Source organism: Lucilia cuprina, chromosome 4, assembly GCF_022045245.1.
Source record: "Lucilia cuprina isolate Lc7/37 chromosome 4, ASM2204524v1, whole genome shotgun sequence".
NCBI classification, from domain to species: Eukaryota; Metazoa; Arthropoda; class Insecta; order Diptera; family Calliphoridae; genus Lucilia; species Lucilia cuprina.
In genome coordinates this window covers 81,056,852-81,081,916 of record NC_060952.1, presented here as the reverse complement: position 1 = coordinate 81,081,916, position 25,065 = coordinate 81,056,852, and the positions used below count along the sequence as shown (strand labels likewise).

At 28.1% G+C, this 25,065-nt stretch overlaps 1 protein-coding gene across 3 annotated transcripts; it reads left to right on the top strand.

Annotated features, from left to right (window-relative positions):
• Positions 1-4,204: 4,204 nt before the first annotated feature.
• On the top strand, positions 4,205-23,589 carry LOC111684043 (box A-binding factor). 3 transcript variants are annotated; one of them, XM_046948098.1, is made up of 7 exons: positions 4,205-6,762; positions 17,989-18,367; positions 18,449-18,674; positions 20,352-20,524; positions 21,289-21,453; positions 21,555-21,723; positions 22,311-22,749. In XM_046948098.1, exons 1-7 carry the CDS (start codon positions 4,325-4,327, stop codon positions 22,610-22,612), a joined length of 3,852 nt encoding a protein of 1,283 aa, XP_046804054.1. In that variant the 5' UTR covers positions 4,205-4,324; the 3' UTR covers positions 22,613-22,749. The 3 variants fall into 3 exon arrangements, with proteins under 3 accessions (XP_046804054.1, XP_046804052.1, XP_046804053.1); XM_046948096.1 differs by having other exon boundaries at positions 4,209-6,762; positions 21,883-23,589; XM_046948097.1 differs by lacking the exon at positions 20,352-20,524 and adding an exon at positions 20,914-21,041 and having other exon boundaries at positions 4,211-6,762; positions 21,883-23,589.
• Positions 23,590-25,065: the final 1,476 nt, after the last annotated feature.

Genomic DNA, 25,065 nt, shown 5'->3' with positions numbered 1-25,065 from the left:
ATCTATCTATCTATCTATCTATCTATCTATCTATCTTAATAGATATTATATACAGTCAGTTGCAGCCGATTTTCTAAGTATAAATTTAAACATTAAGACTTCATTATTCAAGTAACTCGCACCGTTGAAAAGGGAAATAATTATTGCGATTTATTAAATATTTGTTTATTATAAAAAAAGTATAAATTAAAAAAATTTTAAAGTTTCCCCCATACATATATACATACATATAAATACATTCATTTTTCATTATTGTTTTATAATTAAAAAAATCCTATAATTCACAAAAAAATATGTAGACTTTTGAAACAAGTCAATAGTAAATGAATTCTTATCAGTTAATTATTTTTTTTTAATTTTTTTTTGGGGAAGTCAACAAAGTTCAATATGAAAACAAAAAAAAATATGAAACGAAAACAAATTCAATTTTAAACACAACATTAAAATCTTAAATACTCTATTTTTTTAATTTAAATATATTTTTTAAAGAAATTTATGTTCCAAATACACACATTCATGAACTGAAAATAAAGTTCATTGTAAAAATAAAATTTAAGAAAAAAAAAAAAAAAACATTGTGGTTATTTTTTCAAATTTCTGTAAGTCAAACGAAAAACATGGTTTCACAGTCTTGTGGCCAGATATTATTGGTGTAATTTTAGAAAATATCTTGGTTTATTTTGTTAGAAAAGTGTTGTGGTAAGTAATTGAAGATATTTTCTCACAGGGATTTATTAGTTAAAACCGCTAGAGAAATGTAACATGCACAATGGGTCAAATAGTTAAAATGCTTATAATTAAGTAAGTACATAATCTAATATTTGCATTGATTTGAGATTAAAAAAAAAATCTCTTTTTTTATTTTACGTAGGAAACTTATTGAGATTTTATACGATAAAACTATTTAAGATTTTGGATTCCGAAAATATCTCTGGGGCCTTCAGGAAGCTTTTTTAAACAAACATACTTATAGTGACTCTACTTTGTACGGCTATTTGCGGCCATTTTTGTAACTGTAGGCCGATTCTTTGTGGATTCTTTTTCTGACCGATGGGTTCCTTCATTATGCATATCTGTTCATATCTTTCACACCACAAAGTTTGTATATTGCAAGAAAATAAATCTTGTAAATTTTTATAAAGATAAAAATACTTTAGAAAGATCTTCTTTGAAATCAGTCCGGACACTTTTTGGGAATCGTTATAAAAGGGAATAAAGACAGATGAGCTTGTTAGAACGGGATCTACTCTTGATATCTCCAATGCCGTTCCAGTAGCAACCACGTTAGTTTTTAATTAAGAGTTTTATCCTCAGATTCTATCTTCAAAAAGCTGAAAATTGGTGGAATAACCTAGACACATGTAAAAGAGCCAAAGTGGTCCTGCTTCAATGAGAAACGCACAAGACACCTTAAAAACCGAAGAAGGGGAAAAGGGAGAAATGGTCTAACATCTTATCTGTGAAAGTCCTTCTCTATCCGTGAAAAAAAACGTTTTCTTGGCAGTTACTTTATATCTAATCTTAATGAAATATCTAGATCAAAGCTTAATGATATCCTGACATTTCTCACTGCTCCAGGATGGATCTAAAACTATAACTACTACATCTGACGAATGAAATGGTCCCGTCAAAACGAAGTCTCTTTCACTCTACTTGACTGTTTGAGCGCAGTGAACTACCACGTTAACCAACCAAACAAAGCCAAAGTATTTTGAGTAGCAACATATCGACGACTCAAAACTAAAACGATCTGAGTTTACCTATAATGTTGGAGGTAACTATAGCCATAACCCGATTCTTTGTATAATCATTATTGGTCTTTGTGACATCTTTTTCATGAACGATAAGGCTCCTCTACTTTGCTCGGGATATGTTCAGTATTTACTTAGTTCATATCGGATTTACCATAGAGTGTACCTATGGTAAGGAAATAGGTCTTGTCGATTTTTGAACTTTAAAATTTGACTTTATTAAAAATACCATAAAAATACTTCCTTTTGAAATTAAATATATAAAATCGGATATGGCGAACCGTTATGGATAAATAAACTTTTCTGAGTCGATTAAGCCATATCCGTTAGAGAGCATATGAACAAATTGTATGTACCTATGTAGGACCATATTTGACCCCATAAAAAGACCTTTTGGAAAATCGGGTTGTAATCTAAAAATATATTATTATATTTTTGAGGGTACCATATACCTAGTAAGTCATGACTTTCGTTCGTTCAAAAGAAGTAAATTTCCTTGATTCTTTAAGTTTAAGGTTTCTGTTATAGGCTTCTGTCAAAAAAAGTTGAAATATAATATTTTCATTCAACAAGTTACACACTGCATTCATAATTCAGCTCTGGGTGAAGGAAGATCGTCGTGCGTCATTGCCATTATCTCTTAAGGGGAATCAGGCCGTCCTTTTTGAGTTTTACGTTTCACTATCGCATTGGCGTTACTGTTTTTACATATGTATTCGGATTTATAACCCAACTTTTAATTTGATACATGGTGGAGAACCATAGAAAACTCATTGGATTTTTGGTGGAGACCATAAAACTCATTAGCTAAGTCTAAACGATCTGGCTTCCTATAGAAAGGTATAAGTCGTTTCGGTATTTCTTGGACAAGGCTTCTTGGATTGTTACCCTGGCACTATGCTTGCTTATACGGCGCCATTTAAATGTTTAGATTCTAGAAAAAAGTTAAAAACTGTAGTCTGTAACGCGTCTGTCGCGAAAAGTTCAGCAAATTTCAACTTTTGACGCGTCGGCAGCTGATCAGGGTTGTATTGTTTGTTTTGTGTAGAATAAAAATTTTATAATATGAAATGAATTTCACCAACAATGAAAGAATAATATTAGAAATTTAAACAAAAACTGTTAAAAAAAAAACATTAAAAGAAAAATCAATGACGTGTGTAACTTATAAAGCGCGAAAAGTTTGAAAAGCGTAAAACGCGTTGCCGCTTCAAAGCGTGTTGTGCACTTCCACCTGAACTTCTAATCGAACAGATAATTAAACCCCAGAATTTCCCATTTATTTATAGAACCCTCATTTAGGTTGATCATAATTATTTGGACAGTTAGCGAAGTGATTCTTAATAGTTTTTAACGTCTTAATTGCGATGATATGACAGCTTTGTAGAGAGTTTATTAATCGAAAGATCAGTATCAGATTAATGGAAAGCTGAAAACCAGTACTATAGTAATTTAACTGTTTGAATAGTTTTGTCAGTCACTGTATTATATGAAAACATTTACCACCAGTTAACGAATTTAAGTGATGAGGATCATTATAATAACAGTACTTTATTGAGAGGTCCGATCAAACTATCAACTAACGAATACAAATTTGGATCCACAAAAAGGGAGATCACGATAAAAACTTACTTCTGTCTTAAAAAAAAAAATCAACATAATTTATGTATAAAATAAAATTAAAAGCCATTTTTATTCAATAATAGAAATTGAACTAAAAATCAAAATCACTTAAAACGTCAGGGAATGACTTTACAAAAAAGAAAATAAAAACAACAATAACAACATAAAATATGAAAAGCCATTGTGATTTTTTTTTCTTATTTTTGTTGGTTTTTAAAAAAAGACAAAACAAAAAAAAAACAAAACAAATGGTTAAACACAAGACCAAAAGGGCGTTACTAAAACAGATAAAGATTTCAAATGTGGGAAAAAACAGGCAAGGAATATAATGAATCCCCAATACCATAAGCCAGATAAAGAAAGGAATATAAGAGGTGAATTTATTAAAACCAAAACAAAATTTCAACACTCAATAAACAGCAGAAGAGCGAGAGAGAGTAAGATCAAGAGAAATGGATGATTCATAAACAGAGAGCTGAAAAACAAAAGGAAAACATAAAAACGGTAAAACAAAAACACACGCACACAGAGAGAGAATATTAATGTTTTTTAATTAAAAGGGAAAATAACAAAATAAATATGAAAATGGTGGATTTTTAATGAACAGTATTTTTTTAATATTTTTTTTATATTAAAAACAGACTAAAGATGAAAGACTGAATGAAATTAATAAGAGATTAAGGGAATAGAGGCTTTAAACATGAGATGCTGACTAACAGTTTTAAGAAAAAACTCAAAACGTCAAGTTTATATTGAAAAGAAAAGCGGATTAAATTTAGTTTTTTTTTTTAACAAAATTTAGGAATTTGCTAAAACAATTATTAAGCAAATAGTTAATATATAACTGTTTTGTTAAAAAATTTTAATAAATAAATACTAAAATGTTTTAAGTGTTTTTGTTGCAAATAAAATATAAGAATTTTTTTTGAAATATTGATTTTTTTTAAAACATGAAATGTGCCAATAATCGTAATTTACCATTAACCTCTAAAGTAGTTAAAAACAAAAATCGTGTTAATACTAATAGCAGCAATAATTCGTTATTAACAAATGCTGCCAATATGAAAATCACCAAAGCTATAGCAAATTCTAAACAAAATCGTAAATTAACAAATAAAGGATTAACTTCATTGACAACAACAACAGCAGCAGCAAGTCAGTCATTATTAAATAATCTACAACAATACCAACAAACACCACAGCAGCAGCAACAACAACAACAGCAAACGATCTATGAAAGAGAAAATGAAATACAAGATAAAGGAACAAAAGAATCCTTTTTAAATACAAAACAAGAACAATTAACAAATTGCTTAAATAATGTAGGGTTACAGAAAGAGACGGACAGTGGTAAAGAGCACAGAACATCCCTGCAACAACAGCAAACAACGTTACACTCAACAGCCACAACAATAGCAAACACTACCCTCATAAATACAATAAATTCGGATATACAAAGAAATACAACAACAAGGAGAAATTCACCAACACCAGACCGACAACAACAACAAGGAATAACAATAACAGAAAGAGAGCAACAGGCAACAACTGCTACTACCAGCGTACACAATGAGTTTTTAGGTTCTGCAACGGCGACGACAACAACAACCACCACCACATCAACTACGAATTTGAATTTATCGTCTTTGGCTCCTAAGGCACCACACTTCATATCAGTTGTCAACGAAACATCAAACCAAACAGTGTTACGTACATCAGCGACGAACATAAACGAAGTTCAAAATATACAAAATTTCAAAAACGACGAACAGACACCAAAGATAAACACAATTATAACCGCAACAACGACAACAGCAGCGTCCCCAACAACGATAACGAATAATTTAGCAACAACAGTCGCTAACATAAATGACGAAGCAAAAGATCATTATCATAATAAAAAAATCACAAATTCGAATATAAATTGTTTGAAATCTCCCTCGAATATAAATGAGCAAACAATAGAAAATTGTCATAAAAATTATACAAATAATAACAATAATCATAATAATAAAAGTGACGTTTCAGAAAGTGTTAATAACAATAATAAAAATAATGATAATAACAGTGTTGAAACGTTAGCCAATCAGCAAAAATTAATTAATAATACTAATAGTGATAATAATTCTAATAAAACAGTGATAAATAGTGTTATAACAACAACAACATCAACAGCAGCAGCAACACCCACAAATTCATTAGAAAATTTAAATGATACAAACACAACAACAGCAGCAGCAGCAACAAATAATGCAAAAAATCTTTTAAATAACACAGCTCCACAAAATTATCGTGGCGCTAATAATTCAGTGATAATAACTAATTACAATAACAATCATAACAACAATAACAACAACCACAATAATAATACAAATTCTCAAATCCCTCAAAGTTCTCTTTATACAACAAGTGAATATATAGCCACCGATAATATACTCAATGCCTCTAGCAATGATCCAAATTTAAATTTGGCAGTTATTGGTACTTCAACACATTTAACATCACAACAAACTTCACCCTTAACTGGAGCCCAATTGCAGGCTCAATTACCACAACATCTCCCCTCTAATACGGAACATTGGTTAAATTCCTATAATTCCTGTGCCTATGATTTGTCTTTGAATCATACGCCCTCCAACGGAGATAATACGAATAAAGATTTAATAAATCTGCAGCTTTTTTCTCCTTTGGCACAATTACATCATACGGCGGCCCATCATAATCCACATCATTCAGCAAGTCCAGCCTATTTTACCAGTTCGGGTCATTTAATAAATCCTGCTAATAGCAGTAGTGTTACTCCTTCGAGCACTAATTATTTACACGACGACAATATGAGATCAAATTTGGGACTTTATACCACCACCTATAATCCTCATCACGAGATTGTACATCATCATCATCATCCTCTGATGGGTGTTCAGAATGTAAGTGCCTCTGCTCATACACCGTCCAGCATAGATGAGGTTATACAGGACACTTTAAAAGATGAATGTCTAGAAGATCATCATACTGGTGTTAGCTATTTAACACTCTCGAGCTCTGTCGATGTTCAATCCCTAAAGGATACCTATCATTCGACAAACTTAACCGAATTAACACATTTACCCTCAATTGCTCCCGCCCATATGCAGACCTCTTCACCGCATCATCATTTACAGAGTATACATCATTTACATCATAATAATTCGGCCAGTTCGGGTGCAGATTCACCATCACCTTCGTCGGCTTTATCGCAATCGGGTGATATGGCTACTTTGCAAAGTTTTACCCAGTTAACAAATGCCAGTGCTGCGGGTCATCGTGATATCTATACCATGTTGACGGGACCCGATCAATCGCAGCTCTTCAATTTCACCTCACCACCTTCACCGGGACTCACGAATAGGTAAGTGAAAATTTAAGAATTTTGTTTATCTTGGATCCATGAAAAAGTTGATTAATTCTTTGTGATAATGCAGGTTTGATTATATTAACAAAACAATTAAAAATTTAATTGAAATCAATAAATATTAAGTTTTTTTCCCTCCATTTTCGTTTTACGTTATTAGTTTTCTTAGAAAATTTTTCGTCATCTATAGCATTTCAAGTGCACGTGCTTATTTTTAAGTCTAAACACTAAACAATAGTTTCACACTTTTTCAATATATTTTTTTTTTATTTTCAATAATTGTAACCTGAGTTATAAAATGTACTTTCAATGACTACAACAATGAAAAAATAACCTTTTATTCCAAATGACTAATAGAATTATAAACTTTTGTTTTTTTTTTAATTCATAGTATTTTTTCGATATTATTTTGAAAAAGTAATGAAATTTATTACGATGATTTTTTTGTGTTTAAAAACTAAATGCATCAAAAGTACAAAGATTTTCAGTCCGTTTTTTCTTTATGGCATTTCTGTACGCCTCATATTTCCTGGGAGCTGTTGTTGTTTTTTAGGCTTTCATTCAGTCACACTTAAAGTTGCTAATTCAGGTGTTTTTCGAATATGTTTTTTTCTTGTTGTTGTTTTTGTTTTACAACTTAGTTTGCCATTCCGTCGGTAGACCCCCTTCTTTTATGGCTTTAAGTTTAAATTTATTGGTTGAGGTCGTATAAACTATTAACTAGTTTATGGACACGGTGTTGACTAGTTAAGACTAGTCTATTGACATTGACTAGTCTATTGGCTAGTTCAATGATTTGTCTATGGAATTTACTAGTTCATTCACTAGGCTATGGTCTAGCCTATTGACTAGTTCATTGACTAAAATGTAAGCTATCCTGTTGACTAGTATATGACCTAGTCTATTAACGAGTCTATGAACTAGCCTATTACTAGTTCATTGATTAGTTTATAGACTGGAATATAGAATAGTCTATTGAGTAGTTCAATGACTTGTCTATAGAAGAGCCTACTGACTAGTTCATCGACTAGGCTATGGACTAGCCTATTAACTAGTTCATTGATTAGTCTATTTATTAGTTCATTGATTAGTCTGTAGATTGGCGTATCGACTAGTCTATTGACTAGCCTATGGACTAGTCTATTGACTATCCTAAGGACTAATCTAGGACTAGTCTATGGAATAGTCTAGGACTGGCCAGACTGGCCAATGGACTAATCTAGGACTAGTGTATGAACTAGCCGGTTGGTCTATGGTTTGGCTAGTCTATGAACTAGAATATTGACTAGTATATGAACTATCATATTAAGTAGTCCATGGACTAGCCTATTAACTAATTAATGGACTAGCCCATTGAATAGTTTATGGACTAGCCTATTAACCAGTCTATGGATTAGCCTATTGACTAGTCTGTTGACTTGCTATTGACTAGTTTATGGACTAGCCTATTAAGTAGTTCACTGACTAGACTATTGATTAGTCTTTTGGCTAATCTATGGACTGGCCCATTGACTAGTTTATGTGTTAGCCTATTGAATAGTGTATGTATTAGCCTAGTCTTTGAAATAGCCAATTGACTATTCTATGTATTAACTATTGATTAGTCCTTTGGCTAATCTATGGACTGGGCTATTGACTAGTTTATGTGTTATCCTATTGAATAGTGTATGTATTAGCCTAGTCTATGAAATAGCCTATTGACTATTCTATGTATTAGCCTAATGGCTAGTCTATGTACTAGTCAATTAACTAGTCTATGGACTATCCTACTGACTTATTTATGAAATACACTTTTGACTAGTCTCTGAACTAACCTATTGACTAGTCTATGGACAAAACTATCGACTATCCTATTCACTAGTACTTTTACTCTTCTATGGACTAGTCTTTTAGCTTTTATATGAGTAAGTCTTTTGACTAGTCTATGAATTAGTCTTTTGACTAGTTTATACTTTAGTTATTTGACTAATCTAGAGTAAAAATTTTCAAATTTGAACTTTGACCTTAGTACAGTAAGGTTTATGTTTTCCTATAAAAAAAGTTTAAGTTTATACTTTATAACGTTTATACAAGTTGATTTAGAATGAAATAAAGTCTAAAATTTCACAAAAAAACTGTTAATTCCCAAAACATGTATTTAGAAATCGAAAGGGATTTGAAAACAAATCTGAGATATGGCCGATTTTAGTCATATTTTTTAAGGTTTCATTACCAAAGCAATTTTAAATAATAAAGCTATCAAAAAAAGGCTTAAAATTAACAAAATAAAGCTTAAAATTAAGAAATCAAAACGTTCTAAGTTAAAGCTTAACCTTAATTAAACTTAAAGCTTAAAACATTGGATCAACTTATAATGCCGTTTCATTTAAAGTAGAGTGATTTCAGTTATGATTTTTATATTTATATTTAAAAAAATATTTATAAAGTTTGTATAATGATGCTGTACGACATTTTTAGAAACTATATGGTTATTGTTTTGTATTTATAACAAACAATAAAAAGTCAATATAAACTAGACATTTACAATTAAATAATATTAATATTTCAATATTTCAAAATATTGTTTACAAAAATTACCTTTCAGTAGAAACAAAAAAAAAAAAAAAACAAAATAGTAACCACTAATGGATTTTTATGGTCACCACAAAAACCTCATTTTTAAACAAAATTAAAACTGCAACTGTTTTTATAAATATGTTTGTTTTAAGTTTGTATGTATGTAATTTATTTATATGAAATAAATTTTCACACTGTGGGTTTTGGTTTGAAAAGAAAAAATAACAACAATAATAAATAAAAACAATAATAAACTATTATGTATACAAATGTGTACATTTTATGCCAAATAGCCTAAATAAACTTTAGTTTTTTTTTATAGTTGTTGTTGGTTATTTCAAATTATTTGCTATTTTTCAGTTACTGGCGGCAGACATATAATAATTACTTACAAACATATACATATTTACAATTTAAATTTTCAAAACTTTAAACTAGAAAAAATATCGAGTTTTAAATAACCATATAAAGTTTCCCAAAAAAAAAAAAAAAAACACATAAGTTATTTGTATTATACCTTTTCAAATTAATGTCTACGTAACACATTTTTTTGTCAAATGAAATTTTAAACTTTAATGTTTGTTACAACTAAAGTAGATATAATACACCCCCTTAATGAAAACTATACACTCAAAAAAAATATCTATACATTTTATAAGAAGTTTATTATCTGTATAGTTTTAATAAGCATTTTCCACACCTGGCCACCTTTAAGTTTAGGTTTCATTTAATCATTTAATTTAGTAGTTTCTTTTTTTCAGTTCTTGTTTTGATCGAAACGTGTTAATTTAACAATTTTTATTTAAAATTTCTCTACCCTCTTCCCCTTTGTAGTTTTTCTCTTGTCATCCCGCATTTTATACGGAAATTAGCCAAGTTTAGATTATTTAACTCTTTTTTGTTTTTGGATAAACATATGAAAAAAAAAAAACTTATTCATCTGATATGGACACACTTGAGCAACGTAATTGTGGCACGTGTTTGTTGCGTGCATGTGATGTTGCATTGTTAAACCAAAAAAAAAAAAAAAACGTTACCCGCATTCTAATATATTTTTGGGGGACAACCGCTAGAAAATAGGTTTTTCACCTCAAATTTGATGACATTTTCTATGCAGTTCAAACAAAACCCCCTGTTTAGTTAGAGGTTAATTTATGACTTAATACTTTTTTGCATTTAATGAACACCTGAAAGTTTAGTTAATGTAAGGGTCTTTCTTCTATTAATAAAGAAATAGACAATCTAGCAAATGTCACGACAAACGCTTAAGCAAATCATTCCAAATTGTTCTGAAATCATTTTCAGACTTTTCTTTAAAATCACATTTAATGTACATTTACAAAAATCCTAAATTTACGGTTTTTTCTAATCGAAAGTTTTGCTTAAACTTTTAAATCTTACAAATAGATAAATAAAACTTTTTTATAATAAACTTTGTTTGATAATAAAAAGCTTTTGTAATAAAACTTTATTTCAATCAAACATTGAATACTTCAAAACTCTGTAACAGACTTTAGCTTAAGTTAGCTAAAGTTTTCTTAAAAAAGCTCATTTCTTTCGTTTTGTGAATTCTATATGGAAAAGCTTAAACTAAAGCTTTTGTGAAGTTAAATTGTTTGCTTTGATTTAAAAAGAATACTTTTACATAAATCAAATCTTGACTTTCATATTGAAAAGTAAACATTTAGGTTAAACAAACTTTTCATATTATTTTGAGATTTTAAAAGTTCAATTTTAATTTTAAGCTTTTGTTTTATTCATAAATAAAAGTTGCTATTTAATCAAACTTTAAAAATTTTAGAATTACACACTAAAAAGCTATAGATTTCCAAGTTAAAGCATAATGATTAAACAACTTTAGCAAAAATTTTCAGTTAATTCGAAACTTTTGCTCTAAAAAGCTCTAAATTTATACACAGTTTTCGATTTTCACCTAAAAAAGTTTTCGATATTCAAGAGACATATAAGCCCCTGATTTTTTATAGATTGAAGGTAACTGGATGTTCACACTGATCAACAATAAGTTTCCTTTTTAGAACTTTTATCTCTGTCTTAACATTGCCTACAAACTTTGACTTTAATTAGGAAATTTTCTATAGAAACTTTTAATAGAATTTGAGAGGTTTCACTGTTGTATTCCCTACTTTAACATTTTGAAGCTTTCTCTCCTTTTAAGCATGCTTAGGCTTGGTAAATTGTTAAAACTTGTAACAAAACTTTAGAACAAGCTTCGGCAAAGTTTGACAAATAAGCTTTTTATCTGCTAATGTTTGTCTTTTGTGTAAGCTTACAACATATGTGTGAATGCAATAGAGCTTTCTGTGTATCACTGTTTTAATGCAAACATTGTATGATCATTGTATGTTTTAAAGCTTTTATTAAGCTTTTGCTTTTATTTACTCGGGAAGGATTAGAGAAATAGCTTTCTAACTGAGAGAGAGAGAGAGAGATTTTATGCCTATTACTACTTTAAAACTTTTGTTAAGCTTTTGTTTTGGAATTTTAAAGACAAGCCTGCAAATGTTAACATTAGATGTAAGATGCCACATGAACACCTCTAATATGATTTTTTTCTAAAAAACAGATTTACAGTTTTAAATTTAAATATATTGACCCATTTCCTATGCAAGTTTAAGTGGAAAACATATAAAAAGTGTGCCTTTTAAAGGCCTTTTTTGTATAACTTAAGAATAATATATAACTTAATAAAGAAACAAGTTTTTTGTTTAATAACTGATTGGAAACAAAAAAGCCAAGCTAAAAGTCATAAAACCAATACAACAATTGAAGCGTGGCTCAGAAAACAGAAGAAAATATGTGACTTTTTAAAAGATTCTAAACAAAACAGATTTTGTTTTTTTTAATAGTAAAAATTTTAAACAGAAAATACGTAATATTAACTTGTGCAAATAAATATATAGAAAAACACTTCCTATATGCAAATATTACTAAAAATAATAAAAAAATATAATTATTTTATTACGAATATTATAAACAAAACAATTTGTAAGATAAACCACAGAAGAAACAGAAAAAAATTTAAAAAGTTGATATTCTTTTAGTTTTTTATAGATTAAACACGCTTTTTATTTAGCTTTTTCTTTGTAGGTGGTTGGTTGGTTGGTTGATTGTTTAGAGTTTAGAGTGAAATTGTATTATCTTTTAAAACGTTGAGGCATTTTTTTTTCATAAAATTGGAATTTTAACTATCTTTACACACACATACACCATGTTTCGTATTCTTAACTTTAAATGTCAGTTGCAAAAACATGAAGTAGATTTTGAAATTTGATTTGAGTTGTTCTTTACTTTTCTGTGTTTTTTAGTCAATTATGATATTTTAACGCGTATTCACGTACAAGGTGTATAATTTTATGATTCTCAAAAGAACAATACAATACATACAAACAAATAAAAAAAAAGAATACAAGAATACAGAAGAAATCTTAAATTCCATATGACATATTAGTATCAACTGTCATTAACTGTAGACTGTAAGCACGAGAGTTTGTTTGAATGTAGTCCCAAAAGACTGGCTAACTGACTAGTTGACTGGGTCTGTGTTCTGTTCGTTTCGGTTTAGAAAAATAAAATGTGTTTATAAGATTTTTTATTGTCAAAGTGTGAAGTTCAGTTTTTGTGCCTAAACTAAGATTGAGTTTTAAAATCTTTTAAAAAATTTAAATAAATTTTTGAATGGAATTTAAGAAAAAACATTTGAAAACAAAGTGTGTTTAAATAAATATTAATAAAAATATTTTAAAAATTAAAAAAAAAAAATAAAATCATGAAAATTTGACAGCTGAAATATGATTGTAATAAGGACTTTTTTAAAATCAATTAAAAATTAATTTTTAAAATTAAAATAAAACCAGAAATAAAATATTTACAAAAAATGAACATACAACAAAAGTGCTTAACATAATAAAAATTTCAAAAAAAATCCGATTTAAACAAAAACTCTGGAATGAGCCCTAAAATGCTTTCAAATTTCCCAAAACATTTTGTTCGATATCAGCAAAACATAATTTTTATAATTAAAACAGGATTTTTCACAATATCAGCAAGAGAAAGTTCCATATAATTAAACCGCATTTTTCTCAAGTTCCCAATTTTTGATTCAAAAATTTTAAAATATTTGATTTTATAAAAATTTTCAAACTTCCACTGAGTTATAAACAAGAAAATAACTAATATTTCGATATTGAGAAAATTAAAAAAAAAAATCTAAAACTATATCTGAATTAACGATGTAAAAAAAAATTATTAAAAGAGTCAAAACTAAAGTAAACTTTTTTCTAAAAGGTTTAACTAAATTTCCAAACATAGTAAGTTTGTTTCTGTATAAAAGTTTGTTTCTGAATGAAAGGATTTGATTTCAGAAGAGTTACAATACTGCTGTCCGAATTATTAACTGATTTTCCGAAACTGACCTCATTTAGTTTTAAAGATATTGTCTCCTTAAGTTTGTTTATGAATAAAGGAATTTGAGTTTCTAAGAGCTCGAATACTAAACCCCCGAATTATAAAAAGATTTAATCTAATATCAAGATGATAAAAATATAACAAATAATGGAAATGTTGGTTCGATATTAGATTTTAACATTATATGTTGTTATTGTTGATTCCTTAAAATATCTAAAAAGTTGTAATCTCATACCGATCTGTAATTGCACAAGATTTTAAAACAGATTTGAAACTCAAAAATTAAAGAAACTTTTCAAAAACGTTGAACTGCGATCTAGTCTTTGAATCGGATTCTAACGTTCCAGCAGATCTGTAAATTGCACTATATTTTATAATTTTATAAAACCTTGAACTGCTTTAAATCAGAAACTAGTCCTATTATTTCTCTCACATTAGATTTTTGACAAGTTATGTGATGAAGTTTGAAAATACTTAAATTTTGGTCAATTTTAGGTTTTTGAGATATTGTCTGAAGTTTCAAAACGCTCCTAATTTTGGCAATTTTTTAAAAGTTATTCAAGAGCGAAGACCTTACTTTCTTATGTTATCTAAGAGTCCAATCTGTTAACTTCAAAATGAAGTTTTAATCTCTGTTATAACATCTCCCTTCTTTGAAACATAAGGTTTTGAGATATTCTGACCTATATTAAGAAAGAACCTGAAGACGTCATTGTTTTTTATATTTTTACTTCATTAATTTCTCTATTGCATCAGATTTTTGAGATATCGTGTTCTGATATTTTAAAAACCTCCATTTTTTTTTACCAAATTAGTGACATCTAAAGGTCGACTATAGGATAATGATTTAATCTCTTTTATAATTTCTTTTTGAATTGTTTGAAATTTTTCGAAAATTTAATTCCAATTTCTACTTTTAATATCCGAAAAATCGGCCCAATTTTATTAATGAATCAGCACATTAATATCGTCAACAAATTATGATGAATTGATAATTTTTTTGTATATTTTACATTTGCGTATCTTTGAAATCTTTTGTTATTTTCAAAAAGATCTAAAGAATATTTAGAAAAGCTACTGTATTATTTTATTATAAACAATTCGAACATAAGATTTCAAAGATTTATTTACAAAAATCATCAAATTTCTTTAAGAGGCCAGAGAAAAACAAAAACTGAACTTATTAACATGGAGCAATCTCCCCAAAAATAAAAGTACTTAATATTTGTTAAAAGCACGCTACACAAATGGAATGGAATTATCAAAATGTAGTAGTTGATTAACGAAACATTAAAAGAAAATAGTACACGTCTGGTACCAAATTGACACCAAAATGTTAATAATTTTTTAATAACATCCATTGTCAAAGTATATACATATGTATGACAACACTATGTAATGTTGACAAAATTTCTTTCAATGCTACGATCTGCAGAAATAATACAAATGTTCTTTCGTTATTGAAAACTAATATTTGTCACAAACCTTAAGCAAGTCCTTTGTTGGGAAAAGATCTCAAATTTTCATAAACTTTAAATAGTGTACCGCCTTCTTAAGTCTGCCTTAATGCAACTAATACTTCCACGTTTTAATTAATCCATAACTCTGTCACAATTGTTGTTATTATACTCCTTAAAATTGGCAATTAATTTTGATATTGTCTTTCGATATTAAACAAACATAGTGATGGTGGTCTTTTGCGGACACTGATCTTGTGCTGAAATTAAAGAATGAAATAAAGTTGTTGTTTTTTTTTTTGTGAACAAGAACAAAATTATATTGTAAACAAATTTTGGAAATTAAGTCAAAGAAAAAGGGAATCAGGAAATTGAAAGTTAAAAAAAGTACACCATTGCCTTTTAAAAAACACAAAAATTAATTAGAAAGGGACTTAAAAAAAACTACAATTGTAGTAAAAAATTCGAAAGAATTTTAAACGATTTAAAATTAATTTCTTTGGCTCACAAGTATTTTTTAATAAATAAAAAATAATTTTTTAATAAATAATAAAGTTTAAAATAATAAAATTACCTTAAAAACAAAAAGGGATTTCATGGAAAAAGTACTATTTTAAAAATTAAAACTTAAAATTTCAATTATATTAAGAAATGTTGTTTCAAATGATAAATATTACTTGGGGACACTAATGGGTTTAAAAATAAAGTTTTAAATTGCAAAATCTTATGAGCTATAAAATTAAGTACTAAAAAAGTACTTTTTGAAACCATTTTGAATAAGAAATGTACGCCTCTGACAACTTATACTTGTTAAGGGCTTAAATGTGTTAAAGAAGTGGAGACACAAATGAGTTCCAAAAAAATAATGTTCAAAATTACAAAATCCTCTGAACTACAATATAAAATACTAAAAAAAGTACTTTTTGAATTCACAGTTTGTAAAAAATCTACGTCTCTTATGACTTAAACTTGTTGAGCTTAAAGTAATTAGGGGGCTTAAATGTGTTAAAGAAGTGGGTACACAAATGTGTTCAAATATAAAGTTCAAAATTTCAAAATCCCCTTAACTACAATATTAAGTACTAAAAAAAGTACTTGCAGCTAATGTTTGTTTAGCTGAAAGCACTTAGGGATGTGTGAAAGAAGTTAAGTTTAAAATACCCACTATAGTGGTGTAGGGTATAAAAAAGTCATCATCAAGTCATGGAAGTTTGTATAGGGTTAAATGTGGCCCCATCATTATCAAAATCTGCAGTATCGTTTATACTTCTATGAAACTAAGTTTCACTGATTTTTTTTGACTAATAGAACATTTAACATAATTATGGGCTCAAAAACCCTATTACGGGGGTTGGGTTGTATGGGGGCTAGGTGAAATAATGGTCCGATTTCAACCATTTTTAAAAGTGTTCGTCAAAAGAAGAGTCACATTCACTAGCTTTACATGGACACACAGATAAACTGACGAACCGTTTGGCAACTTTGGTATTCTGCATTTCGATTCGACACTCCGTCACATAAACAAAAACGTAGGTACGACCGTAACGCATTCAGTTTTTTTGTTGAAATACATTTTTTCGATCGTTGCGTAACTGAATGCGTAAACGTAATTCAAATGCAGAATAGGGGTGAATATCTCGAATATCTTTAAGAAAAAATAAGATATGATGGTGTTTAAACCTTTATTTTAAAGTTTGGACTTTCAGATGATATAACGTTTTTTACAATTAAAGCTTTCTTCGCGCTGTTATAGCTTCTCAAATATGGTCAAAAACAGTGTTTTGTTTACGATATCTAGAAAATCGTGAAAGTGAGCACGAATTCTAATTCAGTGCAATTTTTTAGAAAATACTCTTTGGTATCTGAGTTTCGAAGTTTTTTTTTTTTGTTAAAATTTTGTTGGCCTGTGTAATTTTTGTTAGATTCATGTTATTTGTAAACATAATTTAAAGTACTTATTGCTACACAATTAGTACTAAAAGTAAAGGGGTTTTAGGATAACATAATTCAAAGTACTTTTTGTTACAAATTTAGTACTAAAGTACTTTTTGCTACACAATTTGTACTAAAAATAAAGGGGTTTTAGGATAACATAATTAAAAGTACTTTTTGCTACACAATTAGTACTAAAAGTAAAGGATTTTAAGGATTTTTTTCAGAATTTTTTCATAACATTTTTAATTAAAATTTCAAAATTTGAATAGTTTGAAAATTTTCTATAAAGTACTTTTTTCAACGGTTTTTATTTCTTCAGATTTTAAATGTTTGAAGTTTGAAATTTTTCTATAAAAGTACTTTATTTTAAGGTACTTTTTTCTTGGTTTTTATTTTTTAGATTTCAGATCTATCACTGAGAAAATTATGAATAATTTAAAAAATATGTAAAAAAATATTATAAATTTAAAACAAAAATTGTATAAATTCTTCAACATCCGGTACAAAATAAAACGAATTTTAAACAAAATGAATATGTTTTTCTCCAATTATAATAATATGTACTTGAAAAACTATTGCTATAGGTAAATAATTATAATATTTTTAATATACTACATACATACATACTTAAACATTAAAAATGTTTTAAAAATGACATCATTTTAAATTTTATTAAAAAAATAACTACAAAAAAACAAATGAAAACAAAATAACATTAATATTTTTATACACAAAAAGAACTTTGATAAATTAGAAAAAATAAATACTAAATAATAATTTAAAAGTATCAGAAATATAATACTAATTAAACAATTATTTCTTTTATAAAAAATAAATTTATGAATTGCAGTTCAGTGTATGCGGCACCTTTGCTAGCGTCAGCAACTAATGGCATGCAGTATGGTATGCAGTCAACAGCCTCAGCATCAACACCACCGCCAGCATCCTCACAACATCACAGCTCTGGCTCAGGTGTAGCCACAACATCTAGTCATAGTAATCATACCTCGTCGGCTGGGGCCTTAACAACTAATTCCAACAATAGCAATAATCTTAATGAAACAAATTCTCATTCGGATGACTATGGTTCACCCAAAAGTACACAAAGTAATGGTGGTGGTGGTGGTACTTTGCCAGCATTCCAGCGTATAGCTACTACTTCCTACAACCAAAGTACACATGCTTCAGGCATTGATCGTTATGGCTCCTTGACTAATTATAGAACTCATGTAAGTTTGCTTTAAAATATTCAATATTTTCTTTATTTAATTCTTATTTTCCTTTTCATTTTTGTTTTTTTTTCAATTTAGAACGATACTTGGTCTAGTCCTTATGAGGCCATTAGTTATGCTCCCTCTTCGGTGGTGGGTAATCAAGCTTTGAATAATGTCCTAACTGCCGCCAATACAAATGTTATACGTTCCGCTGTTAATGGTCGTACGGTCAACTCAACAGCCGATGTAACAAATCCTTCGGCTGCTGCTGCTACAAATTTAGTAGCAGCTCATTTGTCGGCCTCTGCCTCATTGTCAGCAAGTAAGTTTAAAATTAAATTTTATTTCAATTAATATTTGTTTATAATTATTTATTTTTTCGTAGTTAATTACTTTATTTATGATTTTATATAAAAACACGTATTTGCCTAGTATTTGTATTTAATTTAAACTGATAAGCTTTATATACATATATTAAAACATTATAATGTGTTGACACACACACATACTCACATCATAAAAAAATAAGAATAAGAAAAAAAGGCTATGACCTTTTTCTTAAAGCAGACAAACAATATTTAATATAATTTAAATATAATTTCAAGTTAATTTATTTAAAACAAAAATGTTGAAAAACAATATTCCCTTAAGAAATTTCTTTCGAAATTTCCTTTCCTTATGCGTGTCTGTCTCTTCATTAACACGCATGTGTGGCCACATTAAAGAAAAACATAAATTTTCTGCTTATACAAATTTCACACTTTCTCAGTTTTCATAAAATTGTTGTTTAAGTACCCTACGTACTACATATTTAGGTAGATTTTTTTAAATTGTTTTTTCTATAGTTTTTACTATTTACGTAACCTGTGTAAATGTGGTCTGAGTTTGTAAATATTTGCTGCTTAAATACAGGACTTTTTGAAACCATTTGTTGTTGAGAATTTTAATACAGTTTTGTAATTGAAAGTAGTCATATGTAGAGATATATTTGTTAGTTCCCGGCTTTCCGGTGCAATTTTTAAGTCATTCTTATGGATCGCTGGTAGAAAATGATTGAAACGTTTTAGCTTTGTGAGTAGAGAATCACTTAACTTCAAATATAGATAGATAGATAGATAGATAGATAGATAGATAGATAGATAGATAGATAGATAGATAGATAGATAGATAGATAGATAGATAGATAGATAGATAGATAGATAGATAGATAGATAGATAGATAGATTGATTGATAGATTGATAGATAGTTAGATAGTTAGATGGATAGTTAGTTAGTTAGTTAGTTAGTTAGTTAGTTAGTTAGTTAGTTAGTTAGTCTGTTGCTTTAAAATTTGTTTCGGATTTAAGAAGTCAAGCGTCCATTAACTAGTAGTATCAAACTGACCCTTTAGAAAGTTGAAAGATTCAAGATTATAGTTTAATTATAAATAAGATTAAAAATTAAACCTTGCAGAATCAAAATAAACAAAAAAAAAATTGTTAAATTTGGAAATCGAAATAGACTTAAAATAAATACTAACATCGTTTATTTAACAATAACTTAAACTTAATTTTAATTAAAAACTAACACTATCCTCCCTAAACTATTCTACTAATATTAATTCTATACTTAAGTCTACAAATACTTTACATCAACTATTCTAATTTCATTCAATTTTAATTTAAAATCATTAAATTACTTCTCTCTACACAATTTATAACTTTTCTATAATCATTTAGAAAAAAAAACAAATATTTATTATGTTTTATAATAAATTCAATTAATTTTTTTTGTTTTTGTTTTTGATTTTGTTACACAATTACACATTTTTTTACTACAACAAAACAACAACAGCAACAACAATAGGAACTATATAACTTTTTTTTCATTAAATTATTAAATAATTTTTTGTTTTATGTTTTGGAAACGTTTAAATAGCAAAAAAAAAGAAATGTTTATATATAAACCCAATCATTTTAAAAAATTTGATGGTATTTGTTATGTCTATTATATTTGAAGCATTTTTTGATGCCGATTTTTTTACGGAGGGGCGAGAATGTGTCAATTGTGGTGCAATTTCAACTCCACTATGGCGACGTGATAATACCGGACATTATTTATGCAATGCGTGCGGTCTTTATCATAAAATGAACGGAATGAATCGTCCCTTAATTAAACCACCCAGAAGATTGGTAAATTATTTTACAGTAATTACAAAAAAAAAAAAAGAAGAAAAACAAAATTTTTGAATTTATCTTTTAATTTACAAAGAAAAAAAATTTATAAAAAAAATCAAGCTTATAGAAATCCTTTGCCCTATGTTTATAAAACGTTCTCGCTTCTTAAAAGTTTATAGTTTTGCAGAGAAGAAAAAAAACCTAGAAAAATTAATTGAATTTATTATAAATATAAAATAACAAAAGAAATTAATATTTTAATAAGTTTTTTGTTTGTATTATTTTGAATGAATGCTTTAGTTAGTTTGATAAAATTTTGTAGAAAAGAAAAAAATTAAACGCAATTAATTTTTTTTGTTTGTTGAACATTTAATTAATGAAACAACTCAATCACTATATTACAGTGGCCGCTGAATCAGGCGGGGATTTCTATAAGACCTTTGCGTATACAAATCGGAACAGCAACAACAACAACAGCACTAGCAACATTAAAGAGGAACATGTTGTTAGTCGTGCTACTTCGCGACGTCTGGTAGGTGTTTTTCTTACTAAACGATTTGTTTGTTTTTTTTTTCTCTACTTCTTTCTTTAAAGAAAATAATTCAAAAATTTTGTTTTTTCTATAATTTTTGAGTATTTGATAATTGTACAATTCACAATAGATGTTGTATCGTTGTAACTTAAATCATACAACAGCGATTATGTATTGTACAATCAATTTTTTATTTGGAAATTTAATTTAAAATTAATGTTTGTATTTTTTTATTTTTTTAATAAAGAGTGCCTCTAGAAGAGCTGGTTTGACTTGTTCCAATTGTTTGACTACACAAACTTCTCTATGGCGCCGTAATCCCAATGGTGAACCGGTGTGTAATGCCTGTGGTCTATACTACAAGCTACATAGTGTTAAACGTCCCTTAACCATGAAAAAGGATACAATTCAGGTAAATTTTGAAAGATTTTAAATATTTTAGCTTTTTCTACAAAACTTTTTTTTAAATTAAGAAATCCGTACTAAATTTTTAATAAATATTCTCTTCAACAGACTCGCAAACGTAAACCTAAAGGCTGCAAAGCAGAAAAGTTATCAAAAAAGCAAGCTGCCGCTAATGCAGCTCTGGCTGCTGCATCTGAACAATCTATTAATGCATCAAATAATACTCTTAATACAAGCACAGAAAGTGCCAACTTGAGCCTGCTAAATGGCGATCATGGTAAGTGTTAAGAGAAAAATATATATCATCTCTCAGCATGCTTATTAATAATTTATCGTATTCTTCTTTTTTTTGTCTCTTTTCATATTGATTATCAATTAAATTGTCAATTTTATTGTGGGGTAAAAATTTATGTTTTTTTTTTTTTTTTAAATAAAGATATTAAACCTTTAACACAACAATTATTAAATGCATCAACATCATCACTAACACAATCGGCGGCTACATCACCCACAAATAGTATATCATCGCCTTGTCATAATAACAATAATAATAACAACAATAATCACAGCATGAATATGTCACCGACATCACCGTTAATGCAACAACAACAACAGCAGCAGCAAACACATCAGCTTAATAATATGGGTAATATGTCACCACAACAATATCAGCAACAACATCAGCAGCAGCAACAAATGTCACCAATTATGTTTCAACATCAGCATCATCATCAAGCCTCATCTGCCTCTTCATCACCCTCTAATCATTTAAATTCTAATAACAATAATAACAATAACAATACAACAACATTTAATCATAATGATAATGAAAATTTGAAATTTATGCAAAAATATATACAACAGCAACAACAAGCGGAACAACAATTAATGAATACAACCAACACACCACAGCAACATACCACGAATACGCTAATGAATCCACATTCACCCAGCAACAACAACAGCACCACATCACCAACAGCAGCCAACAAATGTGCAACTCCCAACAGCAACAACAACAACAATTCTCAGACACAACAACAACAACAACAGCAGCAACAATATCTACAGCAACAATTACACCAACATCATCATCAACAGCAGCAACAACTATTAACAACCAACAATCCTCATGGTCATCCAGCCAATCTACATATGGGATCTAATCATCATAGTCCTTTAAATTCCTATCACCACGAACCACAAACCAACTCACCACCCACCTCTCCTGTCTATGAAGCTTATGGTGAATTATTACCTCCAGCGAATGATCCCAATAACAGCATTAAAATCGAACAATTACATCAACATTTAGCTGAAGAGCAACAACAGCAGCAACACCAGCAACAACAACAGCAAATCTTACACAGCCATTTAAATAATATGAGTCGCAGTCCCTCCATGGATGACGATTATGAATATCATCAATTTTTACTACAACGTCAGCAACATTTACACGATTTACAACAGCAACAATTCTTGCAATTTGTACCTCAGCATTTGCATGATTTCAGTCGAAAATTCGATAGAGAGACAGTTGTGAAAATGGAATAATTTTAAAGATTTTTATTTAATCCGTTTATACAGTCGTTATGCTGAGACTCGAAGGACCATATAGATTTTCATTTTAACCTTTAAAGTTTCTATAGTAAAAGAAGTGTTTAAACATTAGTATTTTTACAATAGAAAGTTCTTAATGGATCTGAAATGATATCTTATGTTTAAAAGAATCGGTGCTATAAAATTGCTTTTAAAAAATTTCGATTTTCTTTCAAAAAATCCAAATTTAAAGGTTATGAGTTTCGTAGGACCATAAAGTTGCACATGATATTCAAAATTTAAGTTTTAACAAATTCGGCTTGTTGTTGCCCAGGCATGGATATTTAGATTTTAAAACAGTACTAAAGTTTTTACTTTTTAAAGTACTAAACTCAAATTCATTAGAGACTTGATTATAGACTATAGACTAGATCATAGATCAGACTATAGACTTGACTATACACTAAATTATAAACCAGAGTAAAAACTAGCCTATAGACTGGACTATAAACTGGATTATAGACTAACTCTGGAGTAGACTATATATTAGACTATAGACTAGACAGTAGACTAGGCTATAGACTAGACTATAGACGAGACTATAGACTAGACTATAGACTAGACTATAGACTAGACTATAGACTAGACTATAGACTAGACTATAGACTAGACTATAGACTAGACTATAGACTAGACTATAGACTAGACTATAGACTAGACTATAGACTAGACTATAGACTAGACTATAGTCTTCACTATATATTAGACTATAAAATAGAATAGACTGTTTACACTAAAGAATAGAACTACTATGTACTGAAGTTGTTTGTGCGTAAAGCAAATACAACAAAAACTAAATATCTATTATTCGCTAAGTTTCGAAGGACCATAATTAAAATCACAAAAACCAACAACCAAGCAATTTCAATAAATTCTTAGCACTCCAAACATCCCAAAAAGTAAAACCAAAGATTACAAAACAAAAACCTAGAAAAAAATCCCTAAAAATTAAAAAAAATTGAAAATTTCCAAAGAATCTTTAGAATTTAGATTTTCGAAATATAACATATAAGTTAATTTTTCCTCTCTACAATTAATTTAAATTTTATATATTAATAAAAATTAACCTTAGATTTAAATCTAAAAGACAACCAAATGTATACTTTTAAAATTTTTTAAATATTTTTAACAAAAACAACCCAATTCCTTTAAGGACCATAACATAAACGTAAAAAAAAACTTTTAAAATTGTTTGTAAATATTTTTTTAAACTTAATTAAATAATTAATTACCTTCTAAACAAATTCCAAATTATTAATTAATATATATTTTTTTTAAATTTAATTTTTATACCAGAGATTTTAAGTTAATTGTTTTTGTTTTTTTTTTAATTTTTTATAAATACTTTTTTGTAAATTTTAATACACAACATATTTTATAAACTTTTTTTATTTAATAATTTGTAAATTTTTTTATAGATATTTTTTTTTTTAAAATTTAATTCCAAATTTATTTTATCTATTTATAAAAACAAAAAATAAAAAAACACACACACCGTAAATCTCATATATTTAATAAGTTTATATATTGTTTTATTATTATTTTATTTTATATTTTTATAACAAAATTATATTAATTAATTATTTTTTTATATAAATATTTTAAATTAAATTGTTACTTCCTATTGATATTTTAATTCTTCCATAGTTATTAAGTACACAAAACAAACGAACATTTTTGAATAATAAAAAAAATATATATTAAAAATATATAACCGATGAATTTTGGAATTTATTATTAAGTCCCCTCAGACCACAAATTAAGATCAACTGACATGTACAATGTACATACATTAGTCAATAGAATATAAAAAAGTTGTCGATATACTAGACCATGGAATGGATCGAATAGTGCAGATAGTAGTTAACAAATAGTCTATAAAAGATTCTTCAATAGACTAGTTAATAAGCTAGTCAATAGTCTAGTAAATAAAGTAGTCAATAGTCAACATGGAAGTTAATAGGTGAGATAACATGTTATACGTCTATATAGGGCTGTGCAGAATCTCAAGCCAATTTAG